The sequence below is a fragment of the Canis lupus genome, chromosome 25 (assembly GCF_003254725.2).
Source record: "Canis lupus dingo isolate Sandy chromosome 25, ASM325472v2, whole genome shotgun sequence".
Lineage (NCBI taxonomy): Eukaryota > Metazoa > Chordata > Mammalia > Carnivora > Canidae > Canis > Canis lupus.
The window spans coordinates 28850220-28871277 of record NC_064267.1 but is presented as its reverse complement, the minus strand read 5'-3'; the positions used below and the strand labels follow the sequence as shown (position 1 = coordinate 28871277).

The window sequence follows — 21058 nt, the reverse complement described above, 5'->3', positions numbered from 1 at the left end:
TCATCTTTTTGATTATGTTTATTCCTGAGTATCTTATTATTTTTGATGCAATGATAAATGGGATTGTGTTCTTAATTTCTCTTTCTGCTGCTTGATTATTGGTGTATAGAAATGCAGCAGATTTCTCTTCATTTGTTTTGTATCCTGTGATTTTTACCGAATTCATCTATCAGTTCTTAGAGTTTTTTGGTAGAGTCTTTAGGTTTTTCTATGTAGAGTATCATGTCATCTGCAAATAGTGAATTTTACTTCTTCTTTACCAATTTGGTTGCCTTTTATTTTTTTATGTTGTCTGATTGCTGTAGCTAGGACTTCCAGTACTCTGTTGATAAAAGAGTACCACTCTGTTGGTAAGAGTGGACATCCTTGTCTTGTTCCTGACTTTAGAGGAAAAGCTCAGTTTTTCCCCATTGAATATGATATTCACTATGGGTTTTTTATATATGGCCTTTAATATATGAAGTATGTTCCCCCTCAACCTACTTTATTGAGGAATTTTATCATTTATAGATGCTGTACTTTGTCAAATGTTTTCTCTGCATCTGTTGAGTTGATCATATGGTTTTTGTCTTTTCTCTTATTGATGTGATTGATACGTGACATTGGTTGGTTTGTGGATATTCAGTCTGAAACCCTGTGCCTTTTGATGGGGTCATTAAGCCCGTTCACATTCAGAGTTACTATTGAGAGATATGAGTTTAGTGTCATCATGATATCTATTCAGTCCTTGTTTTTGTGGATTGTTGCACTGAACTTCTTCTTAAAGGGGAATTTTAAGAGTTCCCCTTAAAATTTCTTGCAGAGCTGGTTTGGAGGTCACATATTCTTTCAGTTGCTGCCTGTCTTGGAAGCTCTTTATCTCTCCTTCCATTTTGAATGAGAGCCTTGCTGAATAAAGTATTCTTGGTTGCATGTTCTTCTCATTTAGGACCCTGAATGTATCCTGCCAGCCCTTTCTGGCCTGCCAGGTCTCTGTGGAGAGGTCTGCTGTTACCCTAATACTCCTCCCCATAAAAGTCAGGGATTTCTTGTCTCTTGCTGCTTTAAGGATCTTCTCTTTATCTTTGGAATTTGCAAGCTTCACTATTAAATGTCGAGGTGTTGAACGGTTTTTATTAATTTTAGGGGGGGGGGATCTCTCTATTTCCTGGATCTGAATGCCTGTTTCCCTTCCCAGATTAGGAAAGTTTTCAGCTAGAATTTGTTCAAATACATATTCTGGCCCTCTGTCCCTTTCGGCGCCCTCGGGAACACCAATTAAATGTAGGTTTTTCTTCCTCAGGCTGTCATTTATTTCCCTTAATCTATCTTCATGGTCTTTTAATTGCTTGTCTCTTTTTTCCTCAGTTTCCCTCTTTGCTATCAACTTGTCTTCTATGTCACTCACTCGTTCTTCCACCTCGTTAACCCTCGTTGTTAGGACTTCTAGTTTGGATTGCATCTCATTCAATTGATTTTTAATTTCTGCCTGATTAGCTCTAAATTCTGCAGTCATGAAGTCTCTTGAGTCCTTTATGCTTTTTTCTAGAGCCACCAGTAGCTGTATAACAGTGCTTCTGAATTGGCTTTCTGACATTGAATTGTAATCCAGATTTTGTAACTCTGTGGGAGAGAGGACTGTTTCTGATTCTTTCTTTTGAGGTGAGGTTTTCCTTCTAGTCATTTTGCTCAGTGCAGAGTGGCCAAAAGCAAGTTGTATTGGGAAAAGGAGAAAAAGAGAGGAGAGAAAGAAGGAAAGAAAAGAGAGGAAAAAAAAAGGAAGAAAAAAACGAAAAAAAAAAAAAAAGAAAAAGAGGGAGAAAAAGAAAGAAAGGGAAAAAAGGGGGTGGGGGAAGGAAACAAATCAAAAAGCAAAACAAAACAAAACAACAACAACAACAACAACAAAAAAAAAAAAAAGAAAGAAAAAAAGAACCACGGGGGAGTATCTTCTGATTCTGTGTACTTTAAGTCCCTTGGCTTCCCCTGGAAATTGTCCGTCTGGCTGGTCTTCTGGGGGAGGGGCCTGTTGTGCTGATTTTCAGGTGTTAGCAGCTGGGGGAGCTGCTGTGCCCCTGCCTGGTGCAGGGCTCAGTGGGGGTTGTTTACCCCGTGAGGCCGCAGGAGGAACAGCCCCAGTGGCGGGGCCAGCTCTGGAAACCTGGATTCAGCTCCGGCAGGAACTCCGGAGGTCTCCGTCTGCAGGGCCTGGAGGCTCCGGGGCAGGGCCGCTGATCTGCTCAGCTCGGGGCAGGAGCGTCCTCGCTGTCCTGGGCCCTCCCGGCCTCTGCCTGTCCCGGGGGAGGCCGGATCCTGGGCTGTGTCCCGGCGCCCTGTGCTCCGGAGCCTGCGCTGTTGGATTCGCGCTCCCGCCCCGCAGCCCCCTCCGCGGAGCCGCCGCCCGAGCCCCCCAAGCTGCTCCTGGAACCACGCAGCCCCCTCCGCACAGAGCCTCTTCCTCCGCCCGAGCCCCTCCGAGCTGCTCCAGGAGCCGCGCAGCCCCCACCGCAGGGAGCCTCTTCCTCCGCCCGAGCCCCCCCCCAGCTGCTCCCGCCGCGCAGCCCCCTCCGCGGAGCCGCCGCCCGAGCCCTCCGAGCTGCTCCGGGTCCCGCCGTGCGCGCTGCAGCCCTTAGGGAGCTCGGCGCACTCTCCCGGGGCGCAGTTGCTCTGTTACTGTCCCGGGGAGCCCGAGGGCATCCCCGCCCTCCTGGGTCCTGCTCCACCTCCCTGGAGCCCCTTTCCGCCCGGGAAGGTCGGTGCAGCTCCTGCTCCTCCGGGACGGGGCTCTCCTGTCCTGGGGACACTCGCCCCGGCCTCAGCCCGGCTCCTCGCGGGCCCCTCCCCCTTGGAGGCCTTTGTTTCTTTATTTCTTTTTCCCCGTCTTCCTACCTTGATAGAAGCGCGAACTCTTCTCACTGTAGCATTCCAGGTGTTCTCTCTTTAATTCTCAGGCCGAATTCATAGATTTTCAGGATAATTTGAAGGCTTTCTAGGTAATTTGGTGGAGACAGGTGATTTGGAGACCCTACTCTTCCGCCATCCTGCCCCTCCTCGCTCGGTTTGTGGATATTGAACCACTCTTGCACACCAGGGTTAAATCCTACTTGATTGTGAATGTTTTTTTTTTTTTAATGTATTTTTTGATTCTGTTTACTAATATTTTGTTGAAGATTTTTATTTTTTTTATTTTTTTAAAAATTTTTTTAATTTTTATTTATTTATGATAGTCACACACAGAGAGAGAGAGGCAGAGACACAGGCAGAGGGAGAAGCAGGCTCCATGCACCGGGAGCCCGACGTGGGATTCGATCCCGGGTCCAGGATCGCGCCCTGGGCCAAAGGCAGGCGCCAAACCGCTGCGCCACCCAGGGATCCCTTGTTGAAGATTTTTATATTGATGTTCATCAAAGATATTGGCCTGTAGTTCTTTTTTTTTATATGTGTGGTGTCTTTAGTTGGGCTTGGTATCAGAGTAATGCTGGCCTCATACAATGATTTTGGAAGTTTTCTTTCCTCTTCTACTTTTTGGAATAGTTTGGGAAGAATGGGAATTAACTCTTCGTTAAATGTTTGGTAGAATTTGCCTGTGAAGCGGTCTGATCATGGACTTCCATTCTTTGAGCATTTTTTTTTTTTTTTAACTGATTCAATCTCCTTACTGGCAATCGATTTATTCAGATTTTCTATTTCTTCCCATTTGGGTTTTGGTAGGCTATAGTTTTTAGGAATATATCCATTTCCTCTAGGTTGTCCCAGTTTGTTGGCATTAGTTTTTCATAATATTCTCATAATTGTATTTCTGTGGTGTTGGTTGTTTTTTCTCCTCAATGATTTGTAGTTTTGAGTCCTTTCTCTTTGTTTTTTTTTTTTTTTTTTTTTTTTTTTTAATATTTGAGAGAGAGAGAGAGAGAGAGTAGGGAGAAGGGCAGAGGGAGAGAATTTGGTGTAGACTCTATGCTGAGCACAGAGCCTGTTATGGGGCTTGATCTCATAACCTTGAGATCATGACCTGAGCTGAAATCAAGAGCTCCTGGATGCTTAACCGACTGAACCAGGAAGACACCCCTATTTTTGTTTTTTGATGAGTCTGTCTAGAGGTTTATGAATTTTGTTGATCCTTTCAAAGAACCAGCTGGTGGTTTAGAGATCTGTTCTACTCTTTTGTTTTGGTTTCTGTATCATTTATTTCTACTCTGATATTTATTATTTCCTTCCATCTCCTGGGTTTGGGTTTTGTTTATTGTTCTTTTTTAGCTCCTTTAATTGTTTATTTGAGATTTTTCTTGCTTCTTGATGTAAGTCTGTATTGTTGTAAACTCCCCTCTTAGAACTCCTTTTGCTGCATGCCAAAGGTTTTGAGCCCTTGTGTTTTCATTTGTTTCCATGTGTTTTTTGCTTTCTTCTTTGGATTTTTGGTTGACGCATTCGTTGTTTATTAGCATGTTATTTATCCTCCATGTATTTGTGGTCTTTCCAGATTTTGTATTGTATTACTATTGATTAGTTTTTTATGTTTGTTATTAACTTTTGTACATTTGGGTACTCTCCGGTTGGGTGGGTAGATATTTACAATTGTTATATATTTTATTATTTCCATAATAAATATCTCTCCATTCCTTCACTTTCAGTCTGCAGGTGTCTTTAGGTCTTAAATGAGTCTCCTGTAAGCAGCATTTAGGTGGGTCTTGTTTTTTTTATTCATTCTGTCACCTTATGTCTTTTGACTGGAGCATTTAATCCATTTACAGTCAAATTAATTATTGATAGGGACACCTGGTGGCTAAGTTGATTAAACATCTAGCTCTTGATTTCAACTTAGGTCATGATCTCAGGGTCCTAGGATCCAGCTGCATTGGGCTCTGTGCACTGTGGGGAGCCGGCTTGAGGATTTTTCTCACTCTCTTGCACCACCCCCCTCCCCACCCTGATCCTGTGCACTGTGTGTATGCACTCACTCACTCTCTCTCAAATAAATAAATTAAAAAAAAAAGTAATTACTGATAGATAGGCATTTATTGACACTTTAATCCTTGTTTTGTGGTTCCTTCTGTTTTTCTCTGATTCTTTTCTTTCTCTTTCATGGTTCATTACTTTTCTTTGGTGATATATTTTAATTCCTATCTCTTTATTCTTTTCATGTTATTAGTGGTTTTTGATTTGTGGTTACCATTAGGTTTATATATATAACATCTTCTGCATATGTCAGTGTATGTTAAGTTGATGACCATTAAAGTTTGAATTCATTCTTTACTCTTCCCACGTTTTAGATAGATGGTGTCATACTTTATATCTTTTTGTGAGTGCCTTAACTGAATTTTTACAGAAATACTCATTTTTTATTGCTTTTGTGTTTCTTACTTTCATACTATCACTTTGGATCTTTCCTTTCCATTCAAAAAATCTTTAATGTTTCTAGCAGGGCTGGTTTAGTGGTCATGAACTCCTCTAATTTTTGTTTTTTTTTCTGAGAAACTCTTTATCTTCCCTTCTATTCTGAATGATAGCTCTGCTGGATAGAATATTCTTGGCTGGATAGAGTATTCTTGGCTGGAGATTTTTCCCATTTAGTACTTAGAATATATCATGCCACTCCCTCTGGCTTTTGGAGTTTCTGCTAAAAAAAAAATCTGATGATAGCCTTATGGAATTTTCCTTATGTAACTCTTCTTTTGCTGCTTTAAAATTTTTTTCTTTATCACAACCTTTTGCCATTTTATTTTAATTTTCTTTTTTTTAAAGATTTTATTTATTTATTCATGAGAGACACAGAGAGAGAGAGAGAGAGGCAGAGACATGGGCAGAAGGATAAACAGGCTCCATGCAGGAAGCCTGAGGCGGGACTTGATTCTTGGGCTAGGATCATGCCCTGGGCTGAAGGCAGCGCTAAACTGCTGAGCCACCTGGGCTGTCCCCTTTTGCCATTTTAATTATAACATCTCTTGATGTGGATTGGCTTCTGTTGATTTTATTAGGGGTTCTCTGTACTTCCTGGATCTGGGTAGCTTTCCTTCCCCTGATTAGGGAAGTTTTCAGCTATCATTTCTTCAAATAAATTTTCTGCCCCCTTTTCTCTCTCTTCTTCTGGGATCCCTATGATACAAATGTGATTATATTTGATGGAGTCACTAAGTTCCCTGAGTCTATTCTCATTTTGTATAGTTCTTTTTTTCTCTCTTTTGTTCAGCTTGATTGCTTTCCATTATTCTGTCTTCTATGTCATTAATTTGTACCTTGCTTCTTCCGGCCTGCTTCATTCCACCAAGTGTGTTTCTTATTTCATTTATTGAGCCCTTTATCTCTGCTATGTTATTCCTGATCTCTGTGTTAATCGTCCCACTGGTGCTTTCCAGTCTTTTCTCAAGTCCAGTGAGTATATTTATGATTATTACTTTAAATTATCTATCAGGCATGTTACTTTTATCTGTTTCACTTATATCTCTGGCTGTGGCCTTCTCCGCATATTTCCTCTAAGACACATACCTCTGTCTTCTCATTTTCTCTAAGTCTCTGTGCCTGTTTCTCTGTGTTAGGAAGGTCAGTTATGTCTCCTATTCTTGAGAGTAACGCCCTTATTTTTTTTTAATTCTTTTTTAAAAATATATATTTTATCTATTCATGAGACACACACACACACACACACACAGAGAGAGAGAGAGAGAGAGAGAGGCAGAGACATAAGCAGAGGGAGAAGCAGGCTCTGTGCAGGGAGCCCGACGTGGGACTCGATCCCAGGTCTCCAGGATCACACCCTGGGCTAAGGCGGCGCTAAACCGCTGAGCCACTGGGGCTGTCCAAGAATAATGGCCTTTTGAAGAACAGGTCCAGTAGTGCCCTGCAGTGCAGTGTCCCCATTCCCCAGGGTCTGGCACTTCAGAGAGTGTCTCCATTGTGTGCTGCCTGCACTCTGCTGTTGTTTTCTGGTTACTTTATCCTTCAGGTGCATCATCTGCAAAGGCTGCCTTAGTTGTGAGCAGTGTTTGGTCCCTGGCCTGAATGTGGTGAGTTTTTACTAGATGTTCTCTGGTCTGCTTGTGAAATGAGACCTGTTGCCACTGTTGCCTGAACTGAGGCCCTGCAAAACTCCCAGGTTGGGAAATGTGGTATGGGCAAGGGGTTGTTCCAGTCTTTTGGAGTAGGGGACCCACTGTGCTGGAATTGATGCAAACTTGATTGCGAAGGGCAATTCCACTGGAGCTCTAGGGTGCGGTGGGGCTTGGTATAAGCAAGTTAGGCGGTGAGGTAGTGTGTTGGTTCCCGCAGGTGACCCTGTACTTATGCTGAGTGGTGAGGCAGGAGGTGGTGGTAACAGGCCAGTTTCTTCATTTCTGGAGAGGTGTCTCTGCAAACAGTGCTTCTCTGGGGCTCTCTCTTGGATGAACAAATAACTTCCCCACTGTGTGTCCCAGGTGCTCTTCAGATTGCTGTTTCCACCCTGTATGTATATCCATATCTACAGGCTGTTTGCCCTGCCTTCTCTCCAACAACAGTCCCAGTGTTTTCTAGGCTCTCCCTAAACCAAGCCTGTCACTTAAAATTCCAGGCTTTAAGCCCCATTGTTTGCAAGAACTCATGAAATTCGGCCCCTCATGCTTTCTGAGCCTTTGCTATGGGAATATGTCTTCTGTGTGTGGGTGTTGGTCTGCCTCTTGCCCTTCTTCACCACTTGGCTCCCTGCCCACCGCGGTGGCTGGGATCTGGGCACCTCCTACCTTTGTCATGTGGTTTCTTCTCTATCTTTAGTTGCAGAATTGGTTCTTTGAATCTTCAGGTCAATTTCTGATATTGACATAATTTGATAGTTACCTGCTTGTGTTCATGGGATGACAAGGTGAGCCTAGGGTTCTCCTACTCCCCTGGCATCTTCCCCTTCAGTAAATATATTCTTTAATAGTACCTTTAGTATTGAGTATTTTTCTAATAGCATGTCACTTTTCTATTTTCTATCAGGAAAGCAAGCCCTGGATCTGGAGTTCACTATGTCAAGAAATTATATGCTGAAGTAAAATGCTGTATGAGTTGGAAAAAGGAAGAATCCAGAAACTTATGGTAAGGAGGGAATGAATCAAGTGAATTTCCTTGATGCATTCTTTTACTTCCTCCACTTCCTATTAAAGTTTGAATGCAAGGTGCAGAGAGTATTCTTTTGGAAACAGAGATTTTTAACATTTGAATTAGAAGGATAATGCTTTAGAAATATTGACTTATATTCTCTGGGATATTTGCTTAGCTGTTAATTATCCAAGGCTTGATCCACCCAATTTAAGGTTTTTTGTGATCAACAGATTGTTTTCTGTTGTCCTTATCTCTTGTTCTACTTAGTTAAGCCTTTTATTAACACTGGAAACTTTTCTTATTTAAAAGAGAGAAGACTGTATCCAAACTAGTAATTTTACATCTCTACCAAACACAGAAGCTAGAGAGAGGATTGAGCATCTGTGATGTGCTACCTACATTATACTGCCTTGTAGTAGTATCCTTGCTATTTGTTTATATCTTATGTCTTAGGTTAAAGAAGGTTCCATGAGGTCAAAGATTATTTTACATTCTCGCTTCTTCCAGTTACACTGAGCATGTCTTAGACATGTTAAAAGTATGGTAAATACTTTTTGGAAGAAATGAATGAAAGAAATTGGAAGTATTCTTTGGCACAGAATATTAGGAATTCATTTCTAGATATTTGAGTTTGAGATGAAAGCAAGTGAAAAGCTTTTATAGCCAGTAGTAGTAAAATTTGGTAAATGAACAGAAGTGGGAATATTTCAGGATTTATTAGCTAAAAGTACCCTCACATCCTCTGTCTTTTCTTGTGATAGCAACAAAATATATTGTTTCTGTCTCAATACATGTCTTTCCTTTTTGGGAGATTAGGAAACTGAGGTATAAGGTTTGATAGCAAATCTGTCTCCAAAAAAGAAGAAATAATGCCCTTCATTTCTAAGTATAGTAGTCTTTCTAAAAGACCAAGTTACTATTTATATTTTAAGAAAGAGCACATGATGTCTGCTAGCAGAAGATAAATGAGAAGCAAACTGGGAAATACATTTTGTCTCTGGATTAATGCGTCTACTACTGGGTAAAAATCAAGAGCTCTCTTCAACTCATTTCAACTCTGAATATAAAACACTGAGCTTCTCAATTTTTTTTTTTTTTTTTTTTTTTTTAGTAATTCAAAAGAAGACTCATCTTAGGAATAAACCTGGCTTTCAAGACTGGACAGGACAGTGTTTCTGTCCATCTAAAGATGCTACCTTAGTCTTGAATAAATTGTTACAGATATCTTTGCACTCTGTTGAATGTGGCTGATTTTCATTTTATAGAGCTCTAATTCTGATCTGTAGGACGAAGGAGTATGTATGTCTGTGTGTGTAAAATCTGAAGCTGTTTTTGGACACTTATCCATTTCTTATTAACCACAAGTAAAATATCCATACTGAACACATCCTAAACTGAACTTAAAATATTCTGTGAGACACACACCCAATGTTCCAACTGTTCCTTTACCTTTTAAGATAAAAGCATTTTCTAGAAACTGAGGGAGTGTCGGGTTGTTGAACATAATCTTTTCATAACTGACACAGTTCTCTTTCTTTTGCAGGCCTGATTGTTGGCAATGACATCCATAAGAGTCTGGCATTTATTTCTGTTCTAACCAGTTACTTTATAACTGTGAAATAGTAACTATGCATATTTATTGGTCAGCAAAACCAAGGAACAAGAGCTATGGCAGTTGAAAAAGTCTGTCTGATTCCAGGTTATTTTTCCTGGATTTCATCATCAGAGACCTCCTCCTTTTCATCTCATCAACAATATGGTACCTTTTACCATTCGATAAAAAGTAAGGACATGTTCATTGGTCAGCAACCAGAACTTAAAATCTGCTGGAATAAGGTCAGAGACCATTTCAATTACAGCTGAAGAAAATGAAATTTCCATTTTATTCCGTGCCTTGTACAGGGAGCACACTAACTCTTAACGGAAAGGTGTGACTGAAAAGAGATTGAGTTTGTCTAGTAGAAACTCATGGTTATGGCGAGTGACCCAACGTGATTGGAGGGGGCAAAAGCCACACAGGAACTCATGACGGGCTATACCATGTTGCGGAATGGGGGAGTGGGGAATGGAGGTCAAACCTGTATGTTGCGGTGGTCCAACCGGATCCGACTCACATGGCTCAGTTTTACACTCTTCATTATTCTGGTTTTCTTCCCCCTAATTGCTCACTATTATCTCACCACTCTGGATGAGGCTGATGAGGCAGGCAAGCGGATTTTTGGCCCAAGGGCTGGTAATGAACTATGTGAGGTAAAGCATGTGCTGGATCTTTGCCGAATTCGTGAGTCTGTAAGTGAGGAGCTCTTGCAGCTGGAAGCCAAGCGACAGGAGCTGAACAGTGAAATTGCCAAGCTGAATCTGAAGATTGAAGCCTGTAAGAAGAGTATTGAGAATGCCAAGCAGGACCTGCTTCAGCTCAAGAATGTCATTAGCCAGACTGAGCATTCTTATAAAGAGCTGATGGCTCAAAATCAGCCCAAACTTTCTCTGCCTATCCGATTGCTTCCAGAGAAGGATGATGCTGGTCTTCCTCCCCCAAAGGTCATACGGGGATGCCGGCTGCACAATTGTTTTGATTATTCTCGCTGTCCTCTCACCTCTGGTTTTCCAGTCTATGTATATGACAGTGACCAGTTTGCCTTTGGCAGCTACCTGGATCCCTTGGTCAAGCAGGCTTTTCAGGCTACAGCACGAGCCAGCGTTTATGTTACAGAAAATGCAGACATTGCTTGCCTTTATGTGGTATTAGTGGGAGAAATACAGGAGCCAGTAGTGCTTCGGCCTGCTGAACTTGAGAAGCAGCTCTATTCTCTACCACATTGGCGGACAGATGGACACAACCATGTCATCATCAACCTATCACGGAAGTCAGATACACAGAACTTACTGTATAATGTCAGTACAGGCCGGGCCATGGTGGCTCAGTCTACTTTCTATGCTTCCCAGTACAGACCTGGCTTTGACTTGGTAGTATCACCACTAGTCCATGCCATGTCAGAGCCCAACTTCATGGAAATCCCACCACAGGTGCCAGTTAAGCGGAAGTATCTTTTCACCTTCCAGGGTGAGAAGATTGAATCACTGAGATCCAGCCTTCAGGAGGCCCGCTCTTTTGAAGAAGAAATGGAAGGTGACCCTCCAGCCGACTATGATGATCGTATCATTGCCACCTTAAAGGCTGTACAGGACAGCAAGCTAGATCAGGTCCTGGTAGAATTTACCTGCAAAAACCAACCTAAACCTAGTTTGCCTACTGAGTGGGCACTGTGCGGTGAGCGTGAGGACCGCTTAGAATTACTGAAGCTTTCCACCTTTGCTCTCATTATCACTCCTGGGGACCCTCACTTGGTTATTTCATCTGGCTGTGCAACTCGGCTCTTTGAAGCCCTGGAAGTTGGTGCTGTCCCTGTTGTGCTGGGGGAGCAAGTACAGCTTCCTTACCAGGACATGTTGCAGTGGAACGAGGCAGCCCTGGTGGTGCCCAAGCCACGTGTTACTGAGGTTCATTTTCTGTTACGAAGCCTCTCGGATAGTGATCTGCTGGCTATGAGGCGGCAAGGCCGCTTTCTCTGGGAGACTTACTTCTCAACTGCTGACAGTATTTTTAATACCGTGCTGGCTATGATTAGGACTCGCATACAGATCCCAGCTGCTCCCATCCGGGAAGAGGCAGCAGCTGAGATCCCCCATCGTTCAGGCAAGGCGGCGGGAACTGACCCTAACATGGCTGACAATGGGGACCTGGACCTGGGGCCAGTGGAAACGGAGCCGCCTTATGCCTCACCCAAATACCTCCGCAACTTTACTTTGACTGTCACTGATTTTTACCGCAGCTGGAACTCTGCACCAGGGCCTTTTCATCTGTTCCCCCACACACCCTTTGACCCTGTGTTGCCCTCAGAGGCCAAATTCTTGGGCTCAGGGACTGGATTTCGGCCTATTGGTGGTGGAGCTGGGGGTTCTGGCAAGGAGTTTCAGGCAGCACTTGGAGGCAATGTTCCTCGAGAGCAATTCACAGTGGTGATGTTGACATATGAGCGGGAGGAAGTGCTTATGAACTCTTTAGAGAGACTGAATGGCCTCCCTTACCTGAACAAGGTAGTGGTGGTATGGAATTCTCCCAAGCTACCGTCAGAGGACCTTCTGTGGCCCGACATTGGCGTCCCCATCATGGTAATAGAAAAAGAGCAGTTTGTTATACTGCATGAGATAGCATTTCACTCTCAATCCTTTTTCCAAATATATATATCTTTATAGATACACTTTTTTTTTTTTTTTAACTATACATATTTCCTTTTGCCATGGAATTTATGCTCACTTTTTTTTCGTCCTTTCTGGACTTGCCAGTTCCATCTCTGCTACTCACTTCATAAATCTCCTAAGACACTCCAGAACAGAAATCGCTGTTGGCCTCACGAAGGTTTACAAAAGCTCTTCAGTTACCCTGTTGATGTTTTTCCTGTCGTAATAAAGATGTTGATGAGAATGATGATGACAAAGTTAACACTTAGGAAGTACATATGACCCAGGCAATGTAATTTAGGATTTATAGAACGTTATTATGGTTTCTTCACTTTATAGCTATGAAAACTGAGGCTTAAAGAGGTTAACTCTTTTGCCCAAGGTCATAATCATGATGAATCATAGATGAGCTGAGCTTTAGTGTGTCTGATCCCAGAAGCTGCAGTTTTAATTACCTCCTAGATTTAGCAGGAAGACCCATTTTTTTAATCAGGATATTGTAGAAGTTTTTTGGAACAGTTGGGATTTGAAATATTCAGGAGTTGGAGATCCTGAACTTTTTCTATAGTCTCTTACACATTCTTTCTCATTTTTTACCTTATCTGTCATGATTTAGATGCTGTATTTTACAGGAAAAAAATAATAATTATGCAGGATAGGGCTTTAGTTTTGAGTACTTTGTTTATCTACCTTCTGGTATAAATTTGGCAATCTAGAAGATTACCCATTTATCTTAAACATGAGGCCTTTAGAACAAGTTGTAAGTGGCATAGATACTTTCCAGAAAAAGGTAGCAAAGACAGGCAAAAGTTCTGATGGGCTCTGTATGGCTAGAAGCTCGCCTAAGAAAATTAGTATAGTTTTGGGGATGAATTTGTTTAGAAGGGGAATGTTTCGGCTAGACTGGTTTTTAAAATTATATCAGCAGGAAACTAACTCATGTGTAATATTTTCTGAGCAGCAGCATAATATAATAGGATAGTATGAATTTTGGAGTAATACAGACCTGCAGTTAAGTAATAATTTTGTGATCAATGATGACTTAATGAACTTCTCTGACTTATGGATTAAAGAGGAAAATTAAATAATATCAGTGATGAATCTAGAAAGGTGCCTAATAATTGTTTGATTCCTTCTTATCCCTTCATGTCCAAGAAGATGGAAGGCAGTATGGATATGCTGGCTAGGTTGTGGACAACTTCAAATCACTTCACTTGATAAAGGCTTCTAATGTCCTCTGCATAATTTCCTTTTGTGTCCTAGCTGTTACCACTTATCTTCTGTAGAAATCTTTGTTCTAGAAAAATTTTGTTTAGAAAGAAATTTTCTTTCTCATTACTGCTACTCCTTGCTTACTACTGCTGCTAGTCTTTTCTTGTATTTTATTTAATTAAATTTATAATCTGAGGCTCTTCGGACTAGGATTCTAAAAACTTTTGATCTCAGAATTTATCTTGTATATTAAAAAAAGTACTGTGAATAGAGAGATTTCTTTATAGATTTCTTTCTAAATAATTTTCACTTTTTTTTTTAGTTACTTTTAAAATGTCACTGAAGTTAAAAAAACACACACACATATTGAAGTTAAAAAAAAAAAGCATTTGTTGTATGGAAGGGGGATGCTGCTCACATAGAATAATAGAGCAGCCTTTCTTTTCCATTTTTCCTGAGTTTTCTTTGAATTTGATAGGGATGTAGAGAAGCTGATGCCACCCTGTTAACAATGACTGAAATTCGTTAGAGAACTTACCAGAACTAATCCTTTCTTTTAACTTTGGTGGGAAATAAGTAGTCCTCTTTGATTACTGGTCAGCTCATGGCAATTATACAATGCCTAGTTGGTAAATGCCAGAAACTTTCCAAATGGGGAGCCATTCTGAATAGATTGCTCATTATTAGCGATAACGGTTTTTTTTTTTTTTAGCTCTTCTGAAAAAGAGGAAACAGTTTTAAGCTGAAGAATTCATTGTATTCTCTTAATATTTTGACTGTGCTTTCTATTTAAGAGGAGCAGGTTTTTTGGACTGCAGTTGAATTCCTGACCTCTTTGGCATAGAGCCAACACTAGCAGGTATCAAGACGAGGAGGGATGGGCAGCTCTCTCCCCTGTGGAGAAATGGCACTATTATGAGATGTTGTGGAGTAGTTTTCCTAACTGGGATGCAGACGTACCCCATCCATTATTTTATAGTTAACAGCTCTTATAAAATTAGCAGTAGGGTGGTTCCCAGGCAATCTTTCAGATTCTCATCTTTCAGGGAAAATGATTTGAAATCAGCATATTTGAATCAACCCAGAACCCACATACCATTTCAGAAAATGATGGGCCATGTATGTTTCTCTGTGTTCGGGTTCTCATCTAAGCATTAGGCATAAATACTAAATATTTGTGGGCTATGAAATCTATTGAGCCCTAGGTTTTTTAATAGAAAGGGATTGTCTTAAGGGTGTCTCCTGGCACTTGTATATTAAAATTCCTCATTCTTGTCTATTAATTAGATAAAGGGGAAACTACATTGGATATAGCTTTAGAATAAGTGTGACCTTTGTTGCCACCATCCTTGGATACTCTTGCCCCAAATGCTTTAATTCTCATCAGTTCGAATGGCATAGGGCCTGGGCAAGGTGATTGGACTCCAATCCAGATGGGGTATGGTGAAAGTGCTGCTAGATGAAGTAGCTATCTTGTCAGAATGGTGTAGGGCCCCTGAACAAAGGTGATGGGGGTGCTGACTGCTCTCTCTGTCTCTTGCCTGTTTTCTAAATAAGTTGAATCAGGTTCCTTAGCTCTGGGAGCATAACAACAAAGACTATCTAATGGAAGTCAAGAGGAGAGTAATATTATGCCAAGGGATTTGAAAGCTAGTTCATTCCAAAAACAATGCAAAACTCATTGCATCTTAAAGATGTTCCTCTGTTTTCAAGACTCTGTTTCTGATGGTATGTCTGGTTTTCAGATTTTTTTTTTTCCCCTGTATGGAATATGTTCTTTTTCTCTGGCTGCTTTCAAGACTTCTTTATATTTGGTTTTTAGCAGTTTGAATATAATATGCCTTGCCATGGTTTTCTTTGATTTGTATTCTGACTGGGGTTTGTTAAACTTCTTAAATCTGTCAAACTTTTTTCATCATATATTGAAAAATTTTTACTTCATTATTCTGATTTTTTTTTCTGTTCCATACTCCTTGGGGGGCTCCATTATATGTATATTAGACACTTTGATTTTATCCCACAATTCTCAGTGTCTGTTCATTTTTTTAAACCTTTTTTTCTGGTACTGCAGTTTTGATCTTTTCTCTTGATTTATCATCAGGTTCACAGACTTTTGTATCATCTCTTATAGTTATGATAGCTACTTTAACATCTTTGCTGATTCCAACATATAGGTCACTTGGTGGATTTGTTTGAATTGATTTTCTTTTTTCTTGAGAGTCACATTTTTTTGGTCCTTGGTACATCACACAGTTTTGTACAGTGTGAGTGTTATATTGTGAAGACCATGGATTTTGTTTTGTTTCTTTGAAAGGTATTGATATCTTAGTTTTTGCAAGCAATTTATTCAGTTGGACTCAAACTGCAAGTTCTGTCTCTTGAGCAGCAACTCAAAGTTTAGCTCAGTCCTTTTATCTTTTGTTGGTCTGCTTACAGACAGCACCAAGCATACCCACATGGTTTAGTGGTGGGTCAGAGGCTGGGTAGTTATACAAAGAACTTGCAACTCCCTCTATCTGGCTTTCTCTTTTCTGGAATTTCCTATCTTTCGAAGGGTTGTTTTTGCCCCAGACTCTTCCCTCTTGTTCTTCAGGCCAGAAAGACATGGATGTTGTATGTGAGTTTAGCTGTTTTGCATGATGCTGACTCTGGCCTGTTGTCTGGGTAAAAGCAACTGTGATTCTACTCATGTTGTTAATTCCTTCCCAAATTTCAGCTCCTCTCTGTAATTTGCCACCTTCTGCTCACTGTCCAGTGCCTTCAGGTAATTGCTTTTTTGGTAATTTTGTCCAGAGTTTATAGTTACCATATACAGGAAGTTTGGATCTGGTAGGAGCTTATTCGGCCATCCTGAAAGCAGAAACCTCCATGTAATCTCTTTTTGATACATAGTCCACCCCAAATTTTGGTTCGAGTTATTAACTTCATTCTAACCAGTTAACACATCGTCCTTACTCTGTTATGTATTCTGGAAGATAGTAATAAATAGGTTGGCTTTATTTGGAGCACTCTGGAAATAAGAACACCAAAACTTGTCCTTATGGAGTTTGAAAACTTGGGTTGTTATGAAGGAGGACGTTTCAGTTATTAACAGTGTCTTGTTCACTCAAAACACCACTCATCTTCACACTGCATACTTACTCATTTCTCAGACAGTCTTGTGGGCAGCCAGTTCCTCAATTCTAATGCTCTTTTCCATAAAAGCTATGGTTAATTTACATAGAGTGCCTAGGAAGACCTCTTTGAAGAGGTGACATTTGAGCAGAAGCTTGAATGAAGTAAGGGAATGGGCCATGTAAATTCTGGAGGAATAAACGGGGAATGGCAGATGCAAGAAGCTTGTTATGTTTAAGACACGGCAAGAGTGCCCTGTGTATCTGGGTGTTTGAGGAGAGCATTTGAAGGCAGGTTGGAGAAAGCAGAAGTCAGCACATGTAGGACCATATAGGGCCATAATAAGGATCCTAGATTTTATTTATTTTATTTTATTTTATTTTATTTTATTTTATTTTATTTATTTATTTTATTTTTTAATTTTTTTTAAGTTTTTATTTATTTATGATAGTCACAGAGAGAGAGGCAGAGACATAGGCAGAGGGAGAAGCAGGCTCCATGCACCGGGAGCCCGACATGGGACTCGATCCCGGGTCTCCAGGATTGTGCCCTGGGCCAAAGGCAGGCGCTAAACCACTGCACCACCCAGGGATCCCCTAGATTTTATTTTAGATGTGTTAGGATGCTGTTGGAGGTTTTTTTTTTTTTTTTTTTTGGAGGGTTTTGAGCAAGGAGTAATAGGATATGTGTGGGGGAAAAGAGCAGAATAAACAGTTCAAAGGCTATTTATTGTTGCAGTAGCCTAGGGGAGTGGTGTTCGCAGCTTGGACCGGGGCACTAGTGGTGGAGAGGGTAAACTTAGCATATCACATCTCCCTTGTAGACTCCAAGGTCTCTGTGGAAGTGGTAAGGCCAGAATGTGCCCATTTTTCCAAATGAAAACTATATAAAGAGATATGAGATTATTTTTCACTGCCCCTTCTCCTTCCTTCTCAGCCCTTGGTATTAGAATTGAAAAAGGAGGATTTTATTTTGGGACCCTGATGTCATGCCACGGTGGTTATTGTCATGTCATTCGTCATGCTGGTAGTCAACTAGGAAAAAAAAGAAGACTGGAAGAGAATTCAGTGTCATTTAATATTCAGGCTTGGGTCTCTGCCAGTCAGGCTGTTAAAGGCTTTACTTCTGGATAGACCTCAGGCAACGGTAGAGATAATTCCAAAAGCTATTCCTTAGAAAGTTGATACACTTTATTTTTATCCATGTGCATTCTCCTTTAAAAAATACTACTTGAATATATCAGATGATAATTTCCTAAAATTGTGATTTTGAAGCACAACAGGAAAAAATTTGTCCAGCTTTTCCAGGTCCAAGATTAAAGTCTGGTAGACTTCATTCGGTATTGGCGTATCTGGGCTTGGTTTTTGTTTTTTGACATTTTATTTAGTAACTTTATAGCTATGGCTTTCTTTTTTCCATTCAAAAAGGGGCTGCATGACTGTGAAGGAGAATTCTATAAAACAAAGCTACCAGAAATCAGAAATTAATAGCAAAAAATTATAAATGTGTAGCATAAAGCAATTGCTGAAAAGTCATGTTGCATAAATGATTTCCTAATTGCTACAGATCAGTTCTTTAGGTAATATCTCCCCTTCTTAGTCTATATGTACTCTTCTTATTAATTCAAAGAATCTGAGACTGAAATTTTATTGCTTTAGGTCACTTTAATTAATATTGAAATTAGAACTTAGGACTTCTGACCATGGTCAGCACATATTTTTCTTTTTTACCAAATCTAAATTTCTTGAATAAGGTTCAGTGTGTGTGTGTGTGTGTGTGTGTGTATATATATATATATAAAATCACAAAATAAAACCACTAAATAAAATAGGAAGAGATTGTATTAATCTTATGTGATAATAAGTGTTAACAATTTTTGAGCATTTTCTGTGTGCTAGGTCAGCACTGTGTTGTGCTCTTCATGTGCATTCTCTCATTTGATGGTGAACCTCTAACTATGCAATTTTACCTACAGTTTCATAGGGATCACGTGTAACTTTTTGTCTTCTATGAGTTAAAATAGACTTATAACCTAAAATATATTATTTTTTAATACTGCATAGACCCAAATTTAAAGTTAGTTATAAATAGAAAATTTATATAACACAATTCATTGTGTTAACTTTCCTATTCTTTTCCCTTACTTTTGTGCATTTCCTTTTTGTCCCTACCACTTGGTGTTTACTGAACGAGTCTCTTGAAAAATCAAGATATCTTAATACTACTTGACCTTTCTCTGTTGATCACCATCACCTCAAGCTCTGTTTCACATGGGTTCTCACAGCGAGGTACATATGACTATGTGCTTCCTTTTGGACTCACTTTCTTGATTCTCAAGCTCTATGATGGGTTTCTTTTTTAAGTTATAGGAAAGGGGAGGATGGAAGACAAAAGTGAGTTTACCTAGTTGCCTGTATGATAAGGAGAGGAAATATAGTTTAGACCTTTTTGGTTAGAGATTAAGATAGAAGATTTTATTTAGAAGTGACTTGACATAAAGTTTATTTTCAGAAATGTATTCATTACAGAAGTGTATTACACATGTGTATGTTTTGAGGCTGGAGACTTTTGGCTTTGGTTGGGCAAAATTTGATCTTACAAGAGAAAAAGGGGCACCTGGGTGGTTTAGTCGTTTAAGCCTCCCAACTCTTGATTTTGGCTCAGGTCATGATCTCAGGATTGTGGGATTGAGCCCCACCATTGGGCTCCATGCTGGGTGTGAAACCTGCTTGGGATTCTCTCTCTCCCTCTCTTTAAAAAAAATAGAAAAGAAAAAGAGAAAGGATAACATTAAAAATGTATTTAAACTGCTGGATTTAGTCAGTGGCATTATGTGTTTTTATGGTGCTTTATATTTTCCACATACATTTTCTTTTTAAAAATTTTAAAAAGATTTATTTATTTGAGAGAGAAAGAGTGAGCACGTGTGCACATGTTCTTGTGAACCAGGGGAGGGGCATAGGCATAGGGAGAGAGAGAATCTCAAGCAGACTCCCTGCTCAGCATGGAGCCTGATGTGGGACTCCATCTCATGACTCTGAGATCATCACCTGCATCGAAATCAAAAGCTGACCACTTAACTGACTGAGCCACCCAGCAGCCCCTCCACATACATTTTCTAATTTTATTACTTCTCAGGTATATTTTACCTTCTTGTGTGTTGTTGGTCTACTGTATGACTTGGGTTAATTCACTTAATCTCTTCATGCCCTATTTTTCTTGCTTACTGACTTCAGAGACCTGCCAGTGGCTAGTCATGAGCTGCTTTTATAAAAGATTCTATATTTAAGTACTTCTTTTTGAATCCAAATTCATCCTGCTATACTTAAGCAACTATCACTTACTAATGGTTGAAATATTTTATTGTTCCTTGTTAATAGCAACTACTTACATTTCCATCCCTTAGATATTAAGAGATATTTGCTTACTATTAATTGGGCACCAAGTTTATCATTATAACTAATTAAATATTTATTTAAATCGATACTTTCCTAATTAATCTGGATTTGCTGATTCTACCTGGATTTAAAAGCCAAATGCCTTGTTAGCATACTAGGAGAAAGGATCCTATTAGAATAGTAGCTCTTTATCATTCATAAATTCTAGAATTTCTCAAGAACCAACTCGAATGTTACCTGAGGTTACTAATTATTTTTTGATCATGCATACACTTGCATACATTTGCATATGGTGGGGTTCCAAGCCATGACTGCTGTACTGTTCCATTGCAATGGGAAGAGAGGTGCAATGAGTAAAAGTCAAGGCTTTTATGAATGATGGTAAATGGGAGAACTAGTGAAGCATTTAAAAACCTTTTTTTTTTTTTTATTGGAGTGCAGTCTCCAACATACAGCCTATCACCCAGTGCTCATCCCGTCCAGTGCTCCCCCAGTGCCTGTCACCCAGTCACACCATCCCCCTGCCCACCTCCCCTTCCACTACCCCTTGTTCGTTTCCAAGAGTTAGGTGTCTCTCATGTTCTGTCACCCTCTCTGATATTTCCCATTCATTTTCTCTCCTTTCCCCTTTATTCCCTTTCGCTATTTTTTATATTCCCCAAATGAACGAGACCATATAACGTATGTGAAGCAAGAAAAATGAATATTAGGGAGCACTGCTCCTGACTTGATTGATAGTTGTAGGTTGGAGGATAGTTTTGCTGTAGAAAACTAGATTAAATACTAGGTTTCAGTATATAGAATGTTATAGTTTTGATATATAAATTATCAAGTCTTTATTCTATATTCTGAAAATAGAATCGACAGGGCTAAATTAGGGCTTATTTCCTAGTCATTTGTTCATTCATTCATTTATAAAATGTTTGTTGAATGCCTACTGTATACCAGGGTCTATATATTATGGTCAAGGTCATAACCAGTAATTCACTCAGTAACATGAAGATCAGTCTTCATGTTTACAGGTTACTAAGGTATAATCAGATGGCATGAAAAAATACACA

At 40.0% G+C, this 21058-nt stretch overlaps 1 protein-coding gene across 1 annotated transcript in view; it reads left to right on the top strand.

The window, feature by feature from the left end:
• The window catches only part of EXTL3 (exostosin like glycosyltransferase 3), a 151078-nt gene that overhangs the window by 98167 nt on the left and 31853 nt on the right, over nt 1-21058 (top strand). The window contains exons 2-3 of the mRNA XM_035717684.2: nt 7927-8025; nt 9575-12204. Coding sequence (XP_035573577.1) covers nt 10057-12204 — 2148 coding nt within the window. The 5' untranslated portion in view covers nt 7927-8025; nt 9575-10056. The remainder of the gene's footprint in view (nt 1-7926; nt 8026-9574; nt 12205-21058) is intronic.